We start from the raw sequence: 20,884 nt of genomic DNA, 5'->3' as shown, positions 1-20,884 counted from the left end.
ATGACACGCTTCTAAATAATTCATAAGTCGAAAGAGGAAGTAAAAGAATACACTGACCTGAATAAAAATGAAAGCATAACATACCAAAATTTGTAAGACAAAGCTGAAGCAGTGCTTATAGGGAAATTTATAGCAATAAATGCTCATATTTAAAGTCTCAAACCAATACAGTTGACCCTTGAACAACACGGGTTTGAACTGTGAGGGTCCACTTATATGCAGACTTTTTCCAATACATGGGTACTACAATATTACACAATGGCAGTTGGTTGAATCCACCACATTTTATTAGGACAGCATTACTCAGATACCAAAAGCAAAGCAATATTTAAAAAAAAAAAAGGTCCTAATATCCTTCATGAATACAGATGCAAAAATCCTCAACAAAATATCAGCAAATCAAATCTGGCAATATATAAAAAGAAAAATACACCACACCAAGTGAGCTTTATTCCAAGGATGCAAGGTTGGTTCACTGTTTGAAAAACAACCAATGTGATCTATCATATTAACAGTGTAAAACAGGAAAGCCATAAGATCACATCAATTGACACAGAAAAAAACCATAAAATTCAATGCTATTCATTAAAAATGAACAAACAAAACTCAGTAAACTAGGACTAGAAAGGAACTTCTTCAATCTAACAAAGAATCTGCAAATAATCTATAGCTAACATTATACTTAATGGTAAAAGACTGAATGCTTTCCCTTTAAGAAAAGGAACATGGAGTAAAACTGCATAGACCCATACACAGAAACATATGCATGTATATAAAAACTGGTGAAAACCGAAAAGGTCTACTGTCTAGTTAACAGTATTGTACCAACGTCAAGTTTCCTGCTTTTGATATTTGTACTACAGTTACGTAAGATTTCACTGTTGGAGGAAGCAAGGTGAAGGGCACAAGAGACTCTATACATTAGTATTTTTTATAACTTCTGTGAGTCTGTAATTATTTCAAAATAAAAAGTTAAGGAAAAAAAACTGCTAGAAGAAATCATAGGATAAGATCTTTATGTATTTGCAGAATATTTAGACTTGCTTACCCTCGACCATAAGAAAACAATCCAATTAGAAACGGGCAAAATATATGGATCTAACAAAGGACTTGACTCTAGAATATATTAAAAAACTCCTAATTATCAATAACAAAAATAGAAACAACCCAATAAAAAAGAGGCAAAAGGCTATAGTAGACACTTCAAAAAGAAGATACACAAAACTGTAAATATATACGTGAAAAGGTGCTCAAAATCATTAGTCATTAAGAAAATGGAAATGAAACCTATGATGTCATTTCACACCCACCAGAATGACTAAAATGAAAAACAGTAATGACACCAAATGTAAGGAAGAAACATGGAGCAACTGGAACTTTCATACATGCAGGCAGGAGTGTGAGATGATAAACTTCTTTGGAAACCTGCTTGTTAAGTTATAAAGTTAAATATACACCCAGCCTATTTTCCACTCCCTAGGTGTTCATTCACCCAAGATAAACGAAAATATATGTCCAGAAAACAACCTGTACAAATCAGTTTATAGAAGCATTATTCATGATAGCCCCAAACTGGAAACAACCTAAATGTCCACTGAATACTATTTAGCACTACAAAAGGATGAACTACTGGTTTACTCAACTTGGGTGAATCTCAAAAATTATGTTGAGAAAAAGAAGCCAGGCACAAGAGTACATACCATAGGATTCAAGAACATGCAAAACTAATCTACAATGATAAAAATTAGAACAGTAGTTATCCATGGACATTGAGACGGATATTCTCTGAGGGATGTCCTGTTTGGGGTATATGCATTTATCAAAACTCACAATCTGGGCTTCCCTGGTGGTGCAGTGGTTAAGAATCTGCCTGCTAACCCAGGGGACTTGGGTTCGAGCCCTGGTACGGAAAGATCCCACCTGCCGCGCAGCAACTAAGCCCACGTGCGCAACTACTGAAGCCCGCGCGCCTAGAGCCCGTACTCCACCACAGTGAGAAGCCTGCACACCGCAATGAAGAGTAGCCCCACTCACCGCAATTAGAGAAAGCCCTAATGCAGCAATGAAGACCCAAAGCAGCCATAAATAAATTTAAAAGAAAACCTCACAATCTGTAAATTTCACTGTATATATATATATATATATATTTTTTTACTTCAATTGACAATATGTTAACATTAAAACATGATACGAATCTATACTCACAGTGGGTGATTTTAACAACTATCAGAAATTAAATAATTAAGTAGACAAGAAGTTTTATAACTTTCTCCTTCAAGATACTATTCATCTTTTATTAGATTTATTTCTATCAGGAAAGGTATCTTTTCATAAATAATATGTAATTAGTTATTGCTGGTACGTAGGTTCAACTAAATTTTTTATACTGTTACTGTCCTTGTAACCAATACAACCTTACTTAATTCTCATTAATTGTAATACTCTGCCAATAGATTCTCTTCCAATTTCTTTTTTTTTAATAAATTTATTTATTTATTTTTGGCTGCGTTGGGTATTCATTGCTGCACACGGGCTTTATCTAGTTGCGGCAAGCAGGGCTACTCTTCGTTGTGGTGTGTGGTCTCTAGGCACACAGGCTTCAGCAGTTGTGGCACATAGGCTCAGTAGTTGTGGTGCACGGGCTTAGTTGCTCTGCAGCATGTGGGATCTTCCCGGACCAGGGCTCAAACCTGTTTCCCCTGCATTGGCAGGCGGATTCTTAACCACTGCGCCACCAGGGAAGTCCTCCAATTTCTATATAGACAATCATCAGGAAAGCTCTGTACCTTTCTTTTTCAATTCTATGTCTTTTAGAAGAACAGTGAGTAGTAACCAGCAGCACCTGTCTTGAGTGCTCAAATTCTGCTTAGAATTTTTGAAGTTATCCTCATGTTGAGATCTGCCTGTGACTTTACTCTCCTATCTTCGTGTTGTTTTGGTATCAAAGTCACATTATTTAAACAATACATTAGGGACTTCTTTTTGTATTCTCTGGACCCCTTTGTATAAAAATCAAGATTATTACCAGTCCTTTGAAAGTTTGGTAGAAACCACCTGTGATGGTCAGCTTTATGGGTCAATTTGGTGAGGTGCTAGTCCCCAGGTATTCACACAAACTGTGGCTGGGAGGGTATTTTGCAGATGTGATCAACATCTTTAATCAGTTGACTTTAGGAAGATCATCCTAGAAAATCTGAGTAGGCCTGATTCAATCAGTTGAAAACCCTTCAGAGCGCACTTGAGATTCTCCTAAAGAATTCCACCTGCAGACCACAGCTTTGGCTCATGACCAAGAGTTCCAGAGCTGCCCTTCCTGACACCCTGCCCTACACATTTCAGACCTGCCCAACAGTCAATCACATAAGCCAATATCCTGCCATGTATATGTGTAGATGTGTGTGTGTACCTGGTTTAGTCAGGGTTTGGGAGTATGTATGCGTGTGGGAGATAGACACAAAGAGAGTTTTAACTACTGATACAATTTTCTAAGGGCTTTCTATTTATTCTTGAGTCAGTTGCAGTTTTTAGTAAGTTTGTATTTCTCAAGGAAACTATCCATTTCATATAAAATTTCAAAATAATGATATGAAGACGTTCACATGACTTCTTCCTCTTTACTACACCTATAACTGTATCCCAATTTTCACTACCTATGCCAGGGGGTCAACAAACTTTTTCTGTTAAGGACCAGAGTGTAAATACTTCAAGCTTTGTAGGCTACAAACCATCTCAGTCATGTATACTCCTTTTATTTATTTATTTTTAACAACCCTTTGAAAATGTTACTAACCATTTACAGCCTACAGGCCTTACCAGATTCTGCCCAGGGTATAGATTGCTGAACTCTGGCCTACACTATTGATTTATGCCTTCTCCTTTTCCTTAGCTTTGCCAGAGCTGCTATAAGATGAGAAAAAGAACACTAGCATACAGAAGGAACTGCAAGTATGGGTGGAGAGAAAAGGAAAGATTGAGAGGGAGGCTCTGGAGGAGTGGTGGGACCTGAGGGGACTAAGGAACCAGGATGAGTCAAGGCGAGCTTCCCAGTTTTCTGGCTCCAAATGAAATGATGTGACCACTCACTGAGACAGGGAGACAAAAGAAACCTCAGGTGCTTCAGGGTAGACAAGCTGAATTTGAAGAGCCTGTGACACATCCTGTGAGTGGAAAGCTGGTATCTATTTGGAGGGAAGACAATAAAACTGGGGCAGTCTCCACACACTTCTTTTCTCCTTGTCTACAGTGAAAACCATATTTAGGCATCAGTAATTGACAGTATTATTACTGAACAGATTAGAAGAAATACTGTGATATGCTGATCTACTATATATAATCAATTTCAGAATGTGATCTCTTCCTTTCACTCATACAGTTTTAATCTATACAACTCACCTATGTGTCCTGATGAACCCACTCTTTCTCTACACATCTTGCAGTGGTCTTAGATAAAGCACTAATTTTTTAAATTAGTTCCCTGAATAAAGACATAGCTTTGTGATACTGAACCATTTTTTCCATAAGTAAATTATAATACTGATTACCTAAATTTACCTATATTATAAATTCTAGATTATAATATTCCTCCAGAAACATTTTTTAAATGGCTTGCAAGAACTCCTTCTGATCATTCTTCTAAAACCTATGGCAAAGAAAATTCTAGAATCATATAGATATTGCTTTAGATTTTCTATACTCTTGGTGTTAAATCAGAAATAACAGACTTGAGAGTTCCCTGGAGGTCCAGTGGTTAGGACTCTGCGCTTCCACTGCAGGGGGCACAGGTTCTATCCCTGATCAAAGAACTAAGATCCTGCATGCTATGCAGCTCCCCCCCAAAAAAGAAAACAGACTTAAAAATATATAATTAATTCTGATACCACTTGGTAGCACACTGATCATTAAATGTCAATTTTTAATTAATTATGATTTTATACATATTTCAAAGTTTCCCTCAACACTACAAATATTACAGATATGGCACTTTTTATTCACAAAATTACAGGGTGATTCCCTCAATGTCAATATGATGCATATGTTATACATTTGCACCAAAGCCTACAAAAAAAATCAAATTTTGAGAATTTGCTACTCTATAGTCACATGAATTTATACTGAGATGAAGAATCAGGATAACACCACCAGGGAAAATTTCCAAAGCTCTAACTTCTCAACATTCTATCATCACCTGAAAGTCAATTTTCACCTTTTTCACTAGCTGACTTTGTTAGTTCAGACTTTGCTCTGGGGCTCACGTGTTCCTGCAACATGCCATCCTCAATTACAAGGCAAATGACAGCAGCACTTGTCATGAATCCACAAAAATAACAGTGACGCAACTCAGAGCATCACAGAATCTTCCACTGGAAAGAAGTGACACCACTGGAAGGGCAAGGAATGCCTTTTCAACACTGAAAATGTTCTAATTTAATTAATTTAATTGTTATTTAGATAGTGCCACTTTTTTTGTCTTTTTTGGAACCTCCTAGCTGCACTTACTTGTTCCCGCAGACATTTCCATGCTACTGTTTACTCTGGAGGAAAAATAAGAAAAATGTTTGTAGTAAATGTGCAAAACTGTTCTTATTAGCAATGGTTTCCACTTTAAGTCCCTCTTCTATACCAGCTACCAAGAGTCTCCCAATGAAGGGCCCAGGCAGATAGCATTGTGTACAATACAGCAGGACCAGAGCTCTCCACTGGTACCTTTGCACTGTGCGCTTCACACCAGGAGCCCGGGAGGACTCCGGTCTCAGTGCTCAAAGACACTGATGCCCCAACCAGACTTCCCTGTGTCTGCCAGCTCGGTCATACCCACTTCTACAGCGACAGTGTAATATGAAAAAGGGGTGGGTGGGCAGGGGTACGGAGACTGGGAAAACAAAAACAGGGAAGATCAGTGTCCCTTTCCCACCGTCTTCCCTTCAAGCCACACTTGAATTGACAAAACAAAGAAAATCCATAGCAGGAAAGATTTTCCCCCCAACAGTCCAGCAGCCTCTGGCTACGAAACCTCAAGATGAAGACCAGGAACACCCTTTAGTCTTCTTAAAGGCCCCTCAGGTTAAGTATTTGGATTCTGTTTTGCACATAAAAACATGGAGACTCACAGAGGGGATATAACCCAGGCCTCTGATAAAAGGGCAGGCCCCAAATCTTCTTCCACAACCCGACCCCTCACCTGGGGCAGTGGCCTATTTCAGGGGACTTCAGCAAACAAGGTCCCGTGAGCTTCCAAAGTCACGGTGAAGCCTGAAAGAACCCCTGGACAAGATTGTTGGTTTCAGAAGCATCGTTTTGAACAAGCAAAATTCAAAACTTCACATTTCTTGATCAGAAAGTAAAGCTAAATGATTCTGACCATGGAGAAAATTATTAAAAAAAAAAAAAGCAAAAGGACTGATTTGTCAGTTAGCTGAAAAGTACCTTCACAGAGAATAAACATCAAATATCAGGGCAGTCAGTAACAACAGAATCTTTTTATAAGCTCAAACTTACAAAACCCAGAAAGCACATCAATGAAGGAGATGTGCCTATTTCTGCTCTGCTTCTGGGTCACACACCACGGACTTCCCACAATCATTGTGCTACATTTGTACTCCTCTGTCCTATCAGCTTCCACTGGTAGTAACCACCTCGTTCACACATGTGCCCATTTCCCCAAAGCACCTATTTCTTGGACCTCAGATTCTGCAGATTGCTAGGTGTGAAAACTTCCTCTTCCACCCAATTGCTTTAACCAAGATGAGGCCAGAAAGGGACAAGACTAAAAGTATACCAAAGCAGGAAATCGACTTATGCAAGAAGACATGCCAATTTTAGAAAAGCACTGCAATCTCCATTGTGGCCATAATGTCTTAAATGAAAAGGCTTCACATTTACTTTATTTGGTAAAACTTCAAAACTGTCTTTTGCTACAAGCACAATTTCCCATTGATACCTAATAGAAAATCAGCCGTGTTATTACAGGAAACAGAAGGAATAAATGACAGCATGCCTGGGCCTCCCAGCAACACACCCCTGATTTATTTTCCCTCCGGTGTCTGTCTGAAACACAGTGGGCTACTTGCATCCTTACGAATGCTCCTCAATGCCTCTGGCCACACTAGCTCTACCAGTTCTTCCCCTCCACCTTGTTCATAAAATTTAACAAAACACATGGCCCACTTTGATAACACAGCAAGGGAATTATTTTTATATTGAGACCTTATTTACTTATTTCAAAGATTCAACCCTTGCTCAAATCACTCACATCTTTCTCAGGATAGCCTACAGAGCCAGTCTGAGTTCTGAGTTAAAACCAGTTCCACAATACAACTTTCTTCCTACCACCTTCACCAGACTGCCTCTGGCTAACCTTGGCTGAAATTCAAGTTCACCTTCAGAACAAAAATTTATCAAAATGAGGATATTAAGATAAATAATTAAGATACGTGTACTGTAGAGGCTGAAAGCAAACTCTAAAGGAGTCTCAAAAATATTCTGAACTATGGTAACACTGAAAAAAGTATAAACACTCCCTAGGTAAGCTCTGCTCCTATTCCTCCCGTGCCAATCCCACAAGGCTCCACCTTAAAAATGGTACTTTTTATGCTGTGCTCTCAGTGCTTGTCTACATCTCCAAATCTACTCGGCCCACATTTTCAAGTATCTGTTAGTAATTCCCAAGTCCCACCAGCATCAGAATTTCCACTTAAGATTTCTATAGTTTAGGGCTTCCCTGGTGGCGCAGTGGTTGAGAGTCCGCCTGCCGATGCAGGGGACACGGGTTCGTGCCCTGGTCCAGGAAGATCCCACATGCCACAGAGTGGCTGGGCCCGTGAGCCATGGCCACTGAGCCTGCGCGTCCGGAGCCTATGCTCAGCAACGGGAGAGGCCACAACAGTGAAAGGCCCGCATTCGGCAAAAAAAAAAAAAAAAAAAATTCTACAGTTTAAATCTTTATTCTGCCACCCCAGTGGTTATATTCCCCTTCTTAGCTTAAAAAAAAAAAAAGCCAGCTTAGATTTATATAGTACACAGAAAAAGCACAATAAATATTTTCAGAAGAAAGGAAAAAGTGGTGGCAGAAGGGATCATTTTACAAACGCCATCACAGGCAGGAGCAGGCGTTATGAACCTGAGGCTTACAAAGCTCAAAGCAATCTTGCATCACCACCCAGAAAATCACTAGTCAAGTCAAACTCAAGCTCAATCTTCTGTCTTTATTTTCCATCTCCTACCTCTTATTTCCTTATCAAAGTTTACTTATTTAACATCACACTCAACTCTTGTTCTACCCAAAGTGCTCCCTGACCCCAGCACCTGAAAGCGAATTCTCCACCCTCTAACCCCACGGTGTTTCATGCACAAATGCTATGGCTCTAATCACACGTGGACTTAGAACACAGCACAGCACACTACCTACGAAATCTTCTCCTGCTAGATCAATGGTTGCTACAGACTGAACTGTGTCCCCACCACCACCATTTTCATGTCGAAGCCCTAAACCCAAAATGACTGTAGCTGGAGAGGTGATTAAAGTTAAATGAGCTCATATGGGTAGGGCCCTAATCTGATAGGTGGCCTTGTAAAGAAGGGGAAGAACCAGTAGCCAAATCGGTCTGCACCTTGACTTCGAACTCCCAGCCTCCCAAACTGCGAGAAAATAAATGTTCACTGTTTAAGCCACCAAGTCTATGGAATGTTATTATGGCAGCTCAAGCAGACTAAGACAGGGTTTGGTACCAGAAGTTTCTGATTCTGGCTGCATCTAACAACCACACCTGAGAGGGCTTTTAAAAATTGTGATGTCTGGGTCCCACCCTAGACCAGTTAAAACAGAGATGCTGGGGTAACACCAGGCATTGGTATTTTTAAAAGCTCCCCAAATAATTCGAATATCAGATTCTAGATTAAGAACCACTCCACGGGACTCCCCTGGTAGCACAGTGGTTGGGAATCCACCTGCCAATTCAGGGGACATGGGTTCGAGCCCTGGTCTGGGAAGATCCCACATGCCACGGAGCAACTAAGCCCGTGCACCACAACTACTGAGCCTGCGCTCTAGAGCCTGCAAGCCACCACTACTGAGCCCGTGCGCCTAGAGCCCGTGCTCTAGAAGCCACCGCACCGCAACAAAGAGTAGCCCCCGCTCACCACAACTAGCAAAGGCCCGCACGCAGCAATGAAGACCCAACGCAGCCAAAAATTTTAAAAATAAATAAATAAATACATTTTTAAAAAGAAAGAAAACGGGCGTATCATGCCAGACACCCAAGGGTTAAGGGGCATAGCCCAAGACCCCTTCCCTCACCTGGCTGTCCAGCCTAAGTGACTGGAAGATATAAAAAAAATTAAAAAAAAACACTGCACGAAACTTAAGTATAATGAGGTCAGAGACCGTGTCTCATTAACCTCCATAACTCCAACTCCTAGCATATAGTAAACATGCAATAAAACTATTTAATGAATGACACATGTATTTAAATTTTCTATATTTGATAATCATTTTACTAACAAATAGTTGAAAAAATATATTCATTCATTTGATATTCATTCTGTTAAACACTTATCAGGCACCTACTATGTACCAAGCAACATGCTAAGGACTGTTTATACACTGATGTACCTTATTCTGCAGCATAAACATTTAAAACTCTGTCTTTCAATTAATCATATTTAGTTAAATTAACAAATCCTTTAATCTGGAAAACCTCCCAGTAACAGTTCTTTAGCAAAATCACAATGCAGGATAGTAAACACCACGTTCTTAAAAATGTTTTCCCTCAATCTCTTTACTTACAAATGTAAAAGTATAATGGGGGCTGGTGGGGGGAGAAGGTTAATTTGGGAATGAAATTTGGGCACACTTTGTGTGGCCCACTTCTATCAAGTCTAAGGTACTTGCGTTTTTGACATCTATACACCTAGAGTTTCCTACAAATATAGCATTAACACCCCTAGAGATAAATAACCATACTAATCGAGTCAATGAAACATGAACTTTCTGTGCTGAGTCAAGAACCCCTTGAGACCAGCTGGAAGTATTTAAAAACATACAAGTTTAAGGCTTGAAGCAGCCTCAACTTCTGATACATATTACTCTCCCTGCCCCTCATCCTCAAATCTCAGATTATGCCATTCAGAATTCTTAAAGGACCTGAGGTTACTGGCAAAGTCTGAAACAAGTCAGTCCTACTCATTCCCAAATTCAATTCGGTGCTAAATGCAACAGTACAGTGCCTCCTGGGGCTGGTGGAGAATGTCTTGCAGTCTATGTGTAATTAACTGGCCTATCGTTTCTAATCATCCTTTCGCTAATATAAAGATATGGAACCATATGAAAGACATTTACTGGTCACCACGCAAGGAAATATTCCCATTTTCACATCAGATTTTTCTTCATCTCTCAAGTTATGTGATACATATAGACATACCCCGTCTATAGGTTTCATTCCATTTCTCAAGGAAAAAACTCTAGATTAGAATGAAAGAAACTCCATACCCAGGTTATTTGATATTTTGGTGGTTTTTAAAATTCCAAATATTAAAAAAAAAAATTGCAAAACACTGGAGGGTGGTGACCATCAGGGAAAGCATCCTCTGAAATTAATTTTTTTTAAAAATGAACAAGACTTAGACAGGTGTGGGGGTGGGGCAGAAAGGGAAAAATTCCAAAAAGAAGGAACAGCATGTCAAATAGCCTAGATGAAAAACAAAAACAATTTGGCATATGTTAGGTATATTTAAACTTTTTTACCACAACCCCGAGATACTTTACACCTGGACGCAGTACACACATCTATGTGTATTTATGTATGCGTGCAAGGGTACCCCTTCCTACCTGACCTGCCTACCTGATCCAAGCTCTCACTACCCAAACTAAGGTTCCTAACACATAAGTTATTTTTAGGATGGAGCTGGTGTCCCTCCTGTGGTGGGGAACACAGGTTCCTCCTGAAGGAGAGAACCTGAAGCATCACACCTGCAACCTTCCCAGCACCGCCCTGGGGCATGGGAGCACTTGGCGGTTTTCCTTCTCGGGGTCCCCTCTCCCTACCCCTGCAGCAGGCCTGGGCTGACAGGCATCACAAAGCCCAGCTCCCTTGCCTCCAAAGCAGGACAAACCCTGCAGCACACCCTTACTCAGCCTCCTCCCCTCCTGCTCCTGTTCCCCTCCCTCCCTGGCAGGTTTTTCCTAAGAACACTCCATGAATAAATCACCTGCACATAAAACACCCAAGTGGTGCCCAAGTGCCCAAATCTCGTTCCTCAATACCGTGCCCAAGTAAAGGAACCACGGCTTGTCTGAGAAATGAGTAATTCTATGGCTGGGCCAGGGGAGGCCCTACAGAAGCCAGAGATATCTTGTGTGAGAAAAAAAAAGGAAATGCTCAAAAAATGATGGGAGCACATCCCAAGGACCCAGAAGCTGGTTTGAACGAACTCTCACTGGCCAAATCTGAGAAAACGTGAGTGCCAAAATAATTACACATAGTAACAAATGATGAACCATGGAGAAGATAGAAATTCATGAGTCCACACCAGTAACAAATCTGTAAGTTTCTAGTCTACAGCAAAATGTCAACAACCATCTAATAAACATGGAGAGAGCACTGGAGGTAGAAAACCATCATTCTGTAACCATCATAGGAAAGACTGAATCAGGCAAAAATCATCAATGGAGGCTCAATCAAAGGGAGATTTTTGATGAGGAATGAACATCTGCATGGTCTTCAATGGTCTCCCCACAGATTACTTATTAATTACAAGAGAGGAAAAAACATAGCAAAGAAATGGGACAAGACCTTGGCCGGGTGGTCAAAATTACAACCACCCACGAGGGACGGACCTCCCATGCCTCCAGGTGTGATGCCCCGATGCAGATGGTTCGGCTGAGATCTCGCTTGGGATCTGAATAAAAGTCAGATCAACACACAATGAAGGAAAGTTCTACCTGTCACTCTCTTGCACTTGCAGTGTCTTCCTGTTATTCTTGGATAAAATTCAAACTCCACCAATGGGTTTAGGAGACATTGCATGATCACAGTCCAAACCCCTCAGGGCCTCCAAAAACATCCCTCTTTGACTTCAATGCTTCTCTCTTTCCTGTGCTCTCTGCTAATGCCAGCGTTTTTAAATTTCGGAGAACAGAGGACTTCCCTGGCAGTCCAGTGGTTAAGAATCCGCCTTCCAATGCAGGGGACTCGGGTTAGATCCCTGGTCAGGCAACTAAGCTCGTGGGCCGCAACTACTGAGCCCATGTGCTCTAGAGCCTGCTCGCCACAATGAAAGATGCCGCATGCCGCAACGAAGATCCCACGTGCCGAAATAAATTTCAGAGAACAATTTCAGGTTGTTAATCTAATGAGACAAAAGCAATATATTTTCTAGTGCAAACATGATTTGAGCTTAGCAATACATAAAACGTGGGAAGTCAGATTTTTAGCTCTCAACTTGAATATAATTTGTGTGTAACCAGATACTGTGAAAACACAGAAGCAATAAAATAAAAAATTTTCTAATCAACTACATTATAGTATTTTTCCATATTAATCACACAATGCTCATGAAAAAAAAAAAAAAGATTCTCCCAACCGTTTAGATGTCTAACTTGAAAAGCAGAATCTTCCAGTGACTGAGGGTGCTGGTATACCTAAAGCTCATCCACCTCCATCTCCTTGGGAACCACTAAAAGAACCCATGCAACCTAAGTATTTCAAGAGCCGCCATAATGCCATCCTCCCAAGATACACACATCTTACTCATGGATTCCTCTTATTCTTCCCCACGTTCTTCCCCTTATTAGACTTCTGGAAGAAAACACCCATGAAGGGAGACACATGCACACACTTAAGGGAACTTCTCTCCTGCTGCCCCCACTGTGAATCCACCCTAATAGACGGGGCAGGGAAACTTCCTACCCTCCTCAAAGAGGAAAAGGTAGAAGAAAAACAGAGGAGAAGGGAATCTCTTCCAGTTGTTAGAAAAAGTAAGAAATCAAACTTCTCAGGCCCAGGTTCCTGTGAGTTGTCATCTGGGAATATAATCATGTCAGATGATTTCTCTGGACTCTGGAAGCAGCAAAGGCTTAACTGGGTGTCCTTTCAGGACAGCACTGGGCTGGACTTCCCATGACTGGGCTATTTTACAACTTGTTAAGGGCAGAGGTTAAATTCTAGAACTTTATCCAACGGAGATAGAAATAATATCTGACCAGTGGGAAAGATAATGCCCAAAATGACAGTTTATGGCCCTATTTAAATTAACCAGTTTTTATCTAAGCCAACAATCTGTGACATATTCTAGTATCTACCTTCTCAATGCTTTCTGGAGTGTTTTTTACATTTTACTGGTTCCCTTACTAATTACTGAGTTGAAGAAAATCTTCAACACATATTCACTTTGTATTAGCATAAGTAATCATTTTACCTTTCTGGAAATTCTACTTCAACAAGCACCACTTGTATCACCCTTTCTATAGGTGATCAATAAACAACCTCTAAAATTTCAATCACCTAAGCTTGACTGGATTTTTAAAATAAATACAATACTTGCAGAAAGAGTTATAAATTGGTAAAGTTATAACTTGGAATAAGACTAACTGCTTAAGTCCTTTTATAGGAGAATGAACTATACTGTATATTTCTTGAATCATTACTATGTGATCAAAGGTCCTGTTTACAGCTACAGATGTAGGGAGAACTTTTCTAGGAGCAGGGAGATTAGGCTGATAAGAAAACAAAGCTGAAGATCAAGTCAATAAACCTGGGAGAGGGAGATTTCAGAGCTGTGTTTCTCTGCATGTTAGAACTGCCCGTGGACTATTTTAAACCGCCAGAGGCTTGGGCAAAGTAATTCTGAACATCTGCAAGTGCAAACAGCAACTAGTATTTTTTAAAAATTTCTCTCTCCCTCACACTTTCCCTGGGTGTTTTGGACTCTCCTCCAGCTTTTCCTCTTTGCACTCAAATAGTAAGAGAAAATAGGGAACGTAATTATGGCTGATAAGCTTCCAAAGAGTGCTGGTATTGCCTCTACATTCACAGAAAGGAAAATTGCTTAAATGAAACTACATATAAGTACGCAACCTGCATTTCATTGTTGGGTTCAGAATTTCTTGAGAAAAATGGACAGTTTGTTAAAATGGCAGTTAGTTAAAAGCCGCTGCCAAATGAAAATCAAACTTGTATGAAGATTTTTTAAAACCTAACATAAACCAATGAGAAAACAGATTTTGCTATGTAAGCTTCATTTGGCATATCTACTCATCTCAGAAACATACCACTGTGTACTGTAAGAAGCAAGAGGAATATCAAAATATGAACCTATGTTTCAACCTATGAACCAAACAAAAATTAAGTTTAAAAAGAAAAAAGCTGACTTCAATACATTTGTATCCTGATATTTAAACAAAGAAATATTTAAAAAATCGTCCTACTTGCTGAGTCCACTTTCTTACTTTCCATTCCAATTTTGTTTCCATGTCTGCTTTCATCTGAATTTCCAATGAGCATCATGTTGTTAGACTGGACCATCACCAGCCACCCAGCTGAAGTCAAGAGCCTAGGAATTACTCTTCATGCCTCCCTTTCGCTCACCACTCTTATTCTATTCAACAGCAAGTCCTGTCAATTTCTCCTCCAAAACATCTTCCGAAGCTTTGTCTTTCTTTCCATGTCTTCCTAATACCAGCCCAGGCCAATACATACCAACATATCTGGCCTGGACTGCTGCTACCATCTTAACCTTCCTCTCAGGGCCCCTCTACAATGCTACCACTGCTACCAGGGTAGTAAAGGCATAACGTATCATATTATGTCACTGCCCTCTTTAAAACCTTCCACACGTTTTTGATAACATCAGGAAAAGTCCAAATGCTTACTTATCACCGCTCAAGCCCTGCAGCATCCAGGTTCTGCCTACCTTCCCAGCATCTTTCCTGACAGATCTCCTCCACACTCTGGCCCTCACTGCAATCAAATCATTTAAGCACTTGCACCTTGGAGCGCCTTAGCATACTGGTTCCTTACCTCTTTACAGGACTGCTTTCTCTGGTCATTCAGATGCCAATTCACATGACACTTCCTCCTAGTGCTCTTCACTGACCCTTCCACCTAAAGTGGTCCTCGCTTTACCATCTACCTCTGTCACCGCTTATTTTCTTCACGTTTACCACAATCTGTAAAAGTGTGTACGGGGAGAGGGGTGCTGCCTTCTTTCTTCCACCACCAGAACACCAGATCTAGACAGAGCAGGGACTTTCTGTCCTATACACTAGTTTCCTAGGGCCTAGAACATGACACGACACACAGTGAGGTGGCAACAAGTATCTGTTTACTCCATAAGGACTCAAACGGCGGCACGGCCGGCAGCACGGCCTGCAGCCCGGGCTGGACGTGGGATTCTGAGTCCCACCCGGACTCGGCTCCCCCAGCCACAAAACTTGTCAGCTACACGTCTATTTCCTTCTCCCTGAGTCACCAAAGGGGCTGTTTCACTTCTTGCTCTCCAAAGGTCGGAAGCCATACCTCCTCCCACCGCCTTGAGTTTTCACATCCATAAAACGAAGGGAATGTCCTAAAGCCAATCAGCACTCCCCCCAGACCCGCAACTCTGCGAGCATCCTCCGCGCCGGGTACCGCAGGGGACCCCTGAGGACGGCGTCGGAGGCGGGCACTGACGCCGCGCAGCACCAGGAGGGCGCGCCGAAGTCAAGGGGACGGGACCGGGAGTCCGGGAACACTTTCCAGAGAAACGGGCCCTCGTCCTGACCGGTGTGTTCAAGTCGGACCACAGATATTTAAAGGAGCCTGTGCCCCAAACTGTGCAAAGAGCATGATGAAAAGGAGGCAGGCGCTAGGGGGGAAACGTCCGCAAGCCACAGTCGTACCGCCATCCCCGAACCCTCCCGCCGAGGGCCGGCGGGCCGGACGCCGGGGACGCGGGAGGGCGGGGCGGCCTCTGCGCCGCGCCACCTCTAGCCCGCCCCCTGCCCCACGCCCGCCGCACGCCCCCGAGGCTCCGCAACCCCCGCCTCCCGCCCCGTACCTGTGGGGTGGAGGGCCATGTCCGCGCGCCGGAGGTGGCAGCCGCGTGGCCGCCCGCACAGGTGGGGCGGGGCTGGGCCCCACGTGAGATGGGGTGGGCGGCACGCGGGATCAGGAGGAGGAGCGCGGGGCCCTACGCAAAACTGGGCGGCCCCTACCCCTCTGACTTCCTGGTCGCGACTTCCGCCGCCCACTGCGCCTGCGCACTCCTAACCCCGCGCTCAACCCCGTGACCCGAGTGAGAGAGGACTTGGAGGGAAGGACCGGGGAGGGGGCGTCGCTGCGCGCCCGGGGTCGGGGGGCCGCCTGGACCGCGCAGGCGCGCTGGGGGCCAAAGGGAGCGCCTGCTGGCCCATCCTGTAAGTAGCGTGCCCGGGGGATGCACGTCCCGGGGCGACTCTGTTCAAGTCCAAGCCTCTCCCTGCACTCCCGCCTTCGAACCAAAGGAAACAGACTGCTCCTTTGTTTTTTCTTCGTTAACGTTCATTCATTCATAAGTGTCTATTTCATGCCTGCTAGGTTCCAGACACGGTTCTGAATACTAGAGTGAAATAACTGGATAAAAATAAGGTCCTTAAGTCCCGAGGCGCACAGTGTTGGCGGGGAACCCGGGTATGGGCAGCACGCTGCTAAATGCGGCGAGCGGCACTTAAAGGCGGTGCAGCATCCTTGCACTGTGTGTAGCATCCTGATTCCGCGCCCCCCCCCCCATCGGAAGCCTGTGCCACCCCTGGAGGTTACAATTAGGAAGTGGGCGTTAAGGGTACCTCTGTCTCGTGAAATGATACCCTCAGGGCGCACAGTCCGACTTGGGTGATGCTACAAATCCCCACTCTGGCAATTAAAGCTGCATGTTTGTGAGAAAAAAATGAAGAAAGGTGATAGCCATCGTCCTCAAGAACCCCAACTGTCCCCTTCTCAGTAGAAGAAACTTTCTGAGTAGCAATGATGCTCATACCCACTCACCAACCAGCCTTCAGAAAGGCTCCCTTGTCGTATCTAGGTGTAGCTAGCTCCAGCCCCCGAAGGGTGAGGTGAAGGGTGAGGTGCGGATGGGGACAGATGCGGATGGGGACAGATGGGACAGATGTTAGAAAAACAAGGAGCAGCTGCTTCCCTGTGAGGGATTTAAGGCTTTCAAAACGATCCCCTCCCCACCTACATGCAGGCCCTCCTCCCCTGCTGCTGCTTCCGCCTGGTCAGTTGGCAGAGAAGCTGATGAGGTGGAGCAGGGCTGGGAAAGTGGGTCTCTGCTCAGCAGGTCTTCCGTTTAAGGGCCTATTTGGGCATAACGGCCCTTATTACAGCTGTAGGATGAGGTGCCAGGCTGGAGAATTAATGTTTCATTCAGCCAGGCAGGAAACTGGGTATGTTTATAAATGTGTTTAGAAGCACACCAAATTCATTCTGGAGGTGAAGAATTTAATGTAGAAAGTAACTCTTTTTGAGGAGATGAGGTGAGGTATAAAAACACAAGTCAGACACACTTAAGTAGTTAAACAAAATCTTCCTTATACAAACGGGTGTCATGGTAAAGGCGGATCCTTGGAAAGCATGAGACCTAAATGCCTCCACCTGAATCCTGCTTTATGACCCGTTAGCTTTCTAGGTTGGCTAAGTCCCAACGTTTCTCTTGACTTTAGTTTCTAATTTGCAAGGTTGTTGTGAGAAATAAATGTAATACCATCTAACACTCTTTCAGTCATTCAAGGACCACTTCCACAGTTTTTGCCATCACTGAGTATCACTTGAACCATTATTATTTAATGTTTTTTTATTTAAATCAACTCACTTAAAAAAAAAAAAAACCTAAATGAATACTCTCTACTTTAGCCCTTATCCTAAGCAAGAATATCTGTAAAATCATGGGTGGTGTGTGCCCCATAAATCAGTGTATGGTCAGGCCACTCAGAATGGCTGTTCTCTTGCTCTCTGTACATCCCCTGCCCAGCCAGTGCCTGCCTCACCTACACCCTACTCACATGACTGACCTTCCTATGTACTTGCCCCAGGCCCCAGATCCTGACCGGTGTCTGCCATATACGGTGGGACGTTGGTCCAGTACCTTGCTTCAGACACATAAGCTCTCTCATCCATTAAACGATTGATGTCTCTGTTGCCGACTCCAGGCAGACTCCTTTCTTGGGTCTTGAAGCTCTTCCTGCAACAGACTGCTAGACCATCACACTAGGAGCACTGGCAAAAACAGCACATCACTGCCTGGTACACAATAGCGCATTCCTCTCCTCCCTCATATGAAACTAGGTCGTGTGGGGGCAGTCTTTACAATCTGCATGGGAAAGAGAAGTCATTTTCTTTTAAGTTAAATCATAAAAAGGCAATTGGCAATTCAAAACAGAAGAAATTTCCTAAGGGATCACACTATGAATAGACAATTTGGGGGTGCTTACCGCCATAGGAGCAGAAGAGGGAGGAGGGTCCGTAGTCCTGGGAATGAGCAGCGATTGTTATCCAGACACAATCCTGGGATTCAGGCATTGAGACCCTAACGGCCCCACAGTTGCTGTCACAGAAGATTTGAGTGCCAGGACGGTTAGAAAAGACGTCAAAGATGAGGAGAAATTAAGGTTGGCCTTGAAAGATGAGTGGCACGGGTAGGCAGAGAAGAAGGCTTGCCATGCTAGAAGAATGAGCAAAAGTGTCTGGGGTTCGAGCTGTTCTTGAAGGGGCGTGGAAAAGGAGGGAGGGAAGAGAGAGAAGGACACAGGAGCAGGAGCGCAGGGGGAGCTCAAGGCTGCACTGCGGCTCGGGGGTGGGCGATGCCCGAAACTATATTGATGAACATGGGGAAGCGAGGATGGTTATAAATAAGACTGAAAATATTAGAAAACCCAGATTCCCAAAGCCTTAAACATTAGGTTGCAGAGGATTTGAATGTGTTGCTATAAGCAGCTGAACGCTAACAAGTAGAAAAATGGCATTGTGGTCAAAGTGATGTTTTTCAAAGATTTTTCTGTAGTACAGATTTCGGGGGTGTGGAGAGAGCTAGGAGTTGAGCAGAACAGTAAGGAGCCTATTGCAGTCGTTGAGGCAGAATCAGATGATAACCTGAACTGAGGTGTGTGAAATGTACAAAGAAAGGGTGAGTGTGAGAGTAATTGCAAAGGGAGAATCTATACTTCCTAATTGTACTTAGCAGAAAAGGAGTCGAGAAGGATTTCCAGGTGATTCCATTCCTTGACAAATGTGTACAGACCAATGAGAAAGTCATGGTGATTTATTCCTGAGGGTCAATGTGCCCTTGACCCTCATTACTGGGGAGCAATACTGAGACCAAGGGGAAGTCAGGGAGAAGATGCAGGACACAAGGGAGCAAGGACAGCGGCTGAACCATGGCAGAGCATGTGAGGTGTGTAAACTAAACGTCTGTGTATGTGCATATATATATGTATACACATATATTTATTTTTTAGTCTAATAGCCAAGGAATGTGCAAGTACAAACAAATATCTTGTTTATCAAGTCAATTCTGACTGGATCTAGCATTCTTTTTTTTTTTTTTTCCCCCGGTACGCGGGCCTCTCACTGTTGTGGCCTCTCCTGTTGCGGACCACAGGCTCCAGACGCGCAGGCTCAGCGGCCATGGCTCACGGGCCCAGCCGCTCCGCGGCATGTGGGATCTTCCCGGACCACGGCACGAACCCGCATCCCCTGCATCGGCAGGCGGACTCTCAACCACTGCGCCACCAGGGAAGCCCTAGCATTCCTTTTTGCTCTAAGTTGAAATCCAGTTATTGTTTTGAAATTGAAATGGTTAATCAGCCCTGGCTTGCTTCTAACTCCGCCTAGCTTCTGAATCAAAGACGATACCTTTTTGTGTGTGTGATTTTTTTTTTATTGAAGTACAGTTGATTTACAACATTGTTTTAATTTCTGCTATACAGCAAAGTGATTCAGTTATACATTCTTTTAATATTCTTCTCCATTATGGTTTATCATAGGATACTGAATACAGTTCTCTGTGCTATCAGTAGGACCTTGTTGTTTATCCATTCCATATATAGTAGCATACATCTGCTAACCCCAAACTCCTACTCCATCCCTCCCCCAACACACTCCCCCTTGGCAACCACCAGTCTGTTCTCTATGTCCGTGATTCTGTTTCTGTTTTGCACGTAGGTTCATTTGTGTCATATTTTAGATCCTACATATAAGTGGTATCATATGGTATTTGTCTTTCTCTTTCTGACTTACTTCACTTAGTATGACAATCTCTAGTTTGATCTATGTTGCTGCAGATGGCATTATTTCCTTTTTTATGGCTGAGTGGTATTCCATTGTATATATGTACCACATCTTCTTTATCCATTCATCTGTTGATGGACATTTAGGTTGTTTCCATGAAAGACCATACTTTTTAATCCACCTATAGCTCTGCTCTGCCTGATCTTTGAGCCATTGAGAATTAAATTTGGAAGAATATTAGAAGCCCTGTTCCTACCAGTAGACAGACTTTGGAACTAGTTCTTGGTTAGAAGATCTCTATCTGAGGGTCGCTGGTGGCCCTGTCTGCTTTCTGAGCTGTGATTTAGCTCCCGGAACACCACGGCCTGTGCCCTCTCCGATTTGAATGGCCTGAAGTCCAGGTTGGTACTTGTACTAGTTCACTAGGGCTGCCATTACAAAGTACCACAGGCTGGGTGGCTTAAACAACAGACATTTATATTCTTACAGTTGGAGGCTAGAAGCCCAAGATCAAGGTGCTGGCAGGGTTGGCTTCTGCTGAGGCCTCTCTTCCTGGTTGTAGATGCTATCTTCTCCCTGTGTCTTCACATGGTCTTCCCTTCAATGTATGTCTATGTCCAAATTTCCTTTTCTCATCAGGAGACCAGTTG

The 20,884-nt window shown here is 43.1% G+C and overlaps 1 protein-coding gene across 5 annotated transcripts in view; it reads right to left on the bottom strand.

The window, feature by feature from the left end:
- Positions 1 to 16,106, bottom strand: part of CMC1 (C-X9-C motif containing 1) — a 76,195-nt gene extending 60,089 nt beyond the window's left edge. The window contains exon 1 of one of the 5 annotated variants that reach the window (XM_029243545.1): positions 16,030 to 16,106. In XM_029243545.1, coding sequence (XP_029099378.1) covers positions 16,030 to 16,048 — 19 coding nt within the window. In that variant the 5' untranslated portion in view covers positions 16,049 to 16,106. Of the gene's footprint in view, positions 1 to 11,935; positions 12,178 to 14,440; positions 14,457 to 15,011; positions 15,401 to 16,029 lie in introns of those variants that run through there. The other 4 variants (XM_029243547.1, XM_029243546.1, XM_029243544.1 and 1 more) reach the window with 4 other exon arrangements.
- Positions 16,107 to 20,884: the final 4,778 nt, after the last annotated feature.

This window comes from Monodon monoceros, unplaced genomic scaffold, assembly GCF_005190385.1.
Source record: "Monodon monoceros isolate NGI ecotype Baffin Bay Population unplaced genomic scaffold, NGI_Narwhal_1 Super_Scaffold_3, whole genome shotgun sequence".
Classification (NCBI taxonomy): domain Eukaryota; kingdom Metazoa; phylum Chordata; class Mammalia; order Artiodactyla; family Monodontidae; genus Monodon; species Monodon monoceros.
Note: the sequence above shows the minus strand (reverse complement) of the source record. Positions and strands in the feature narration are given on the sequence as shown.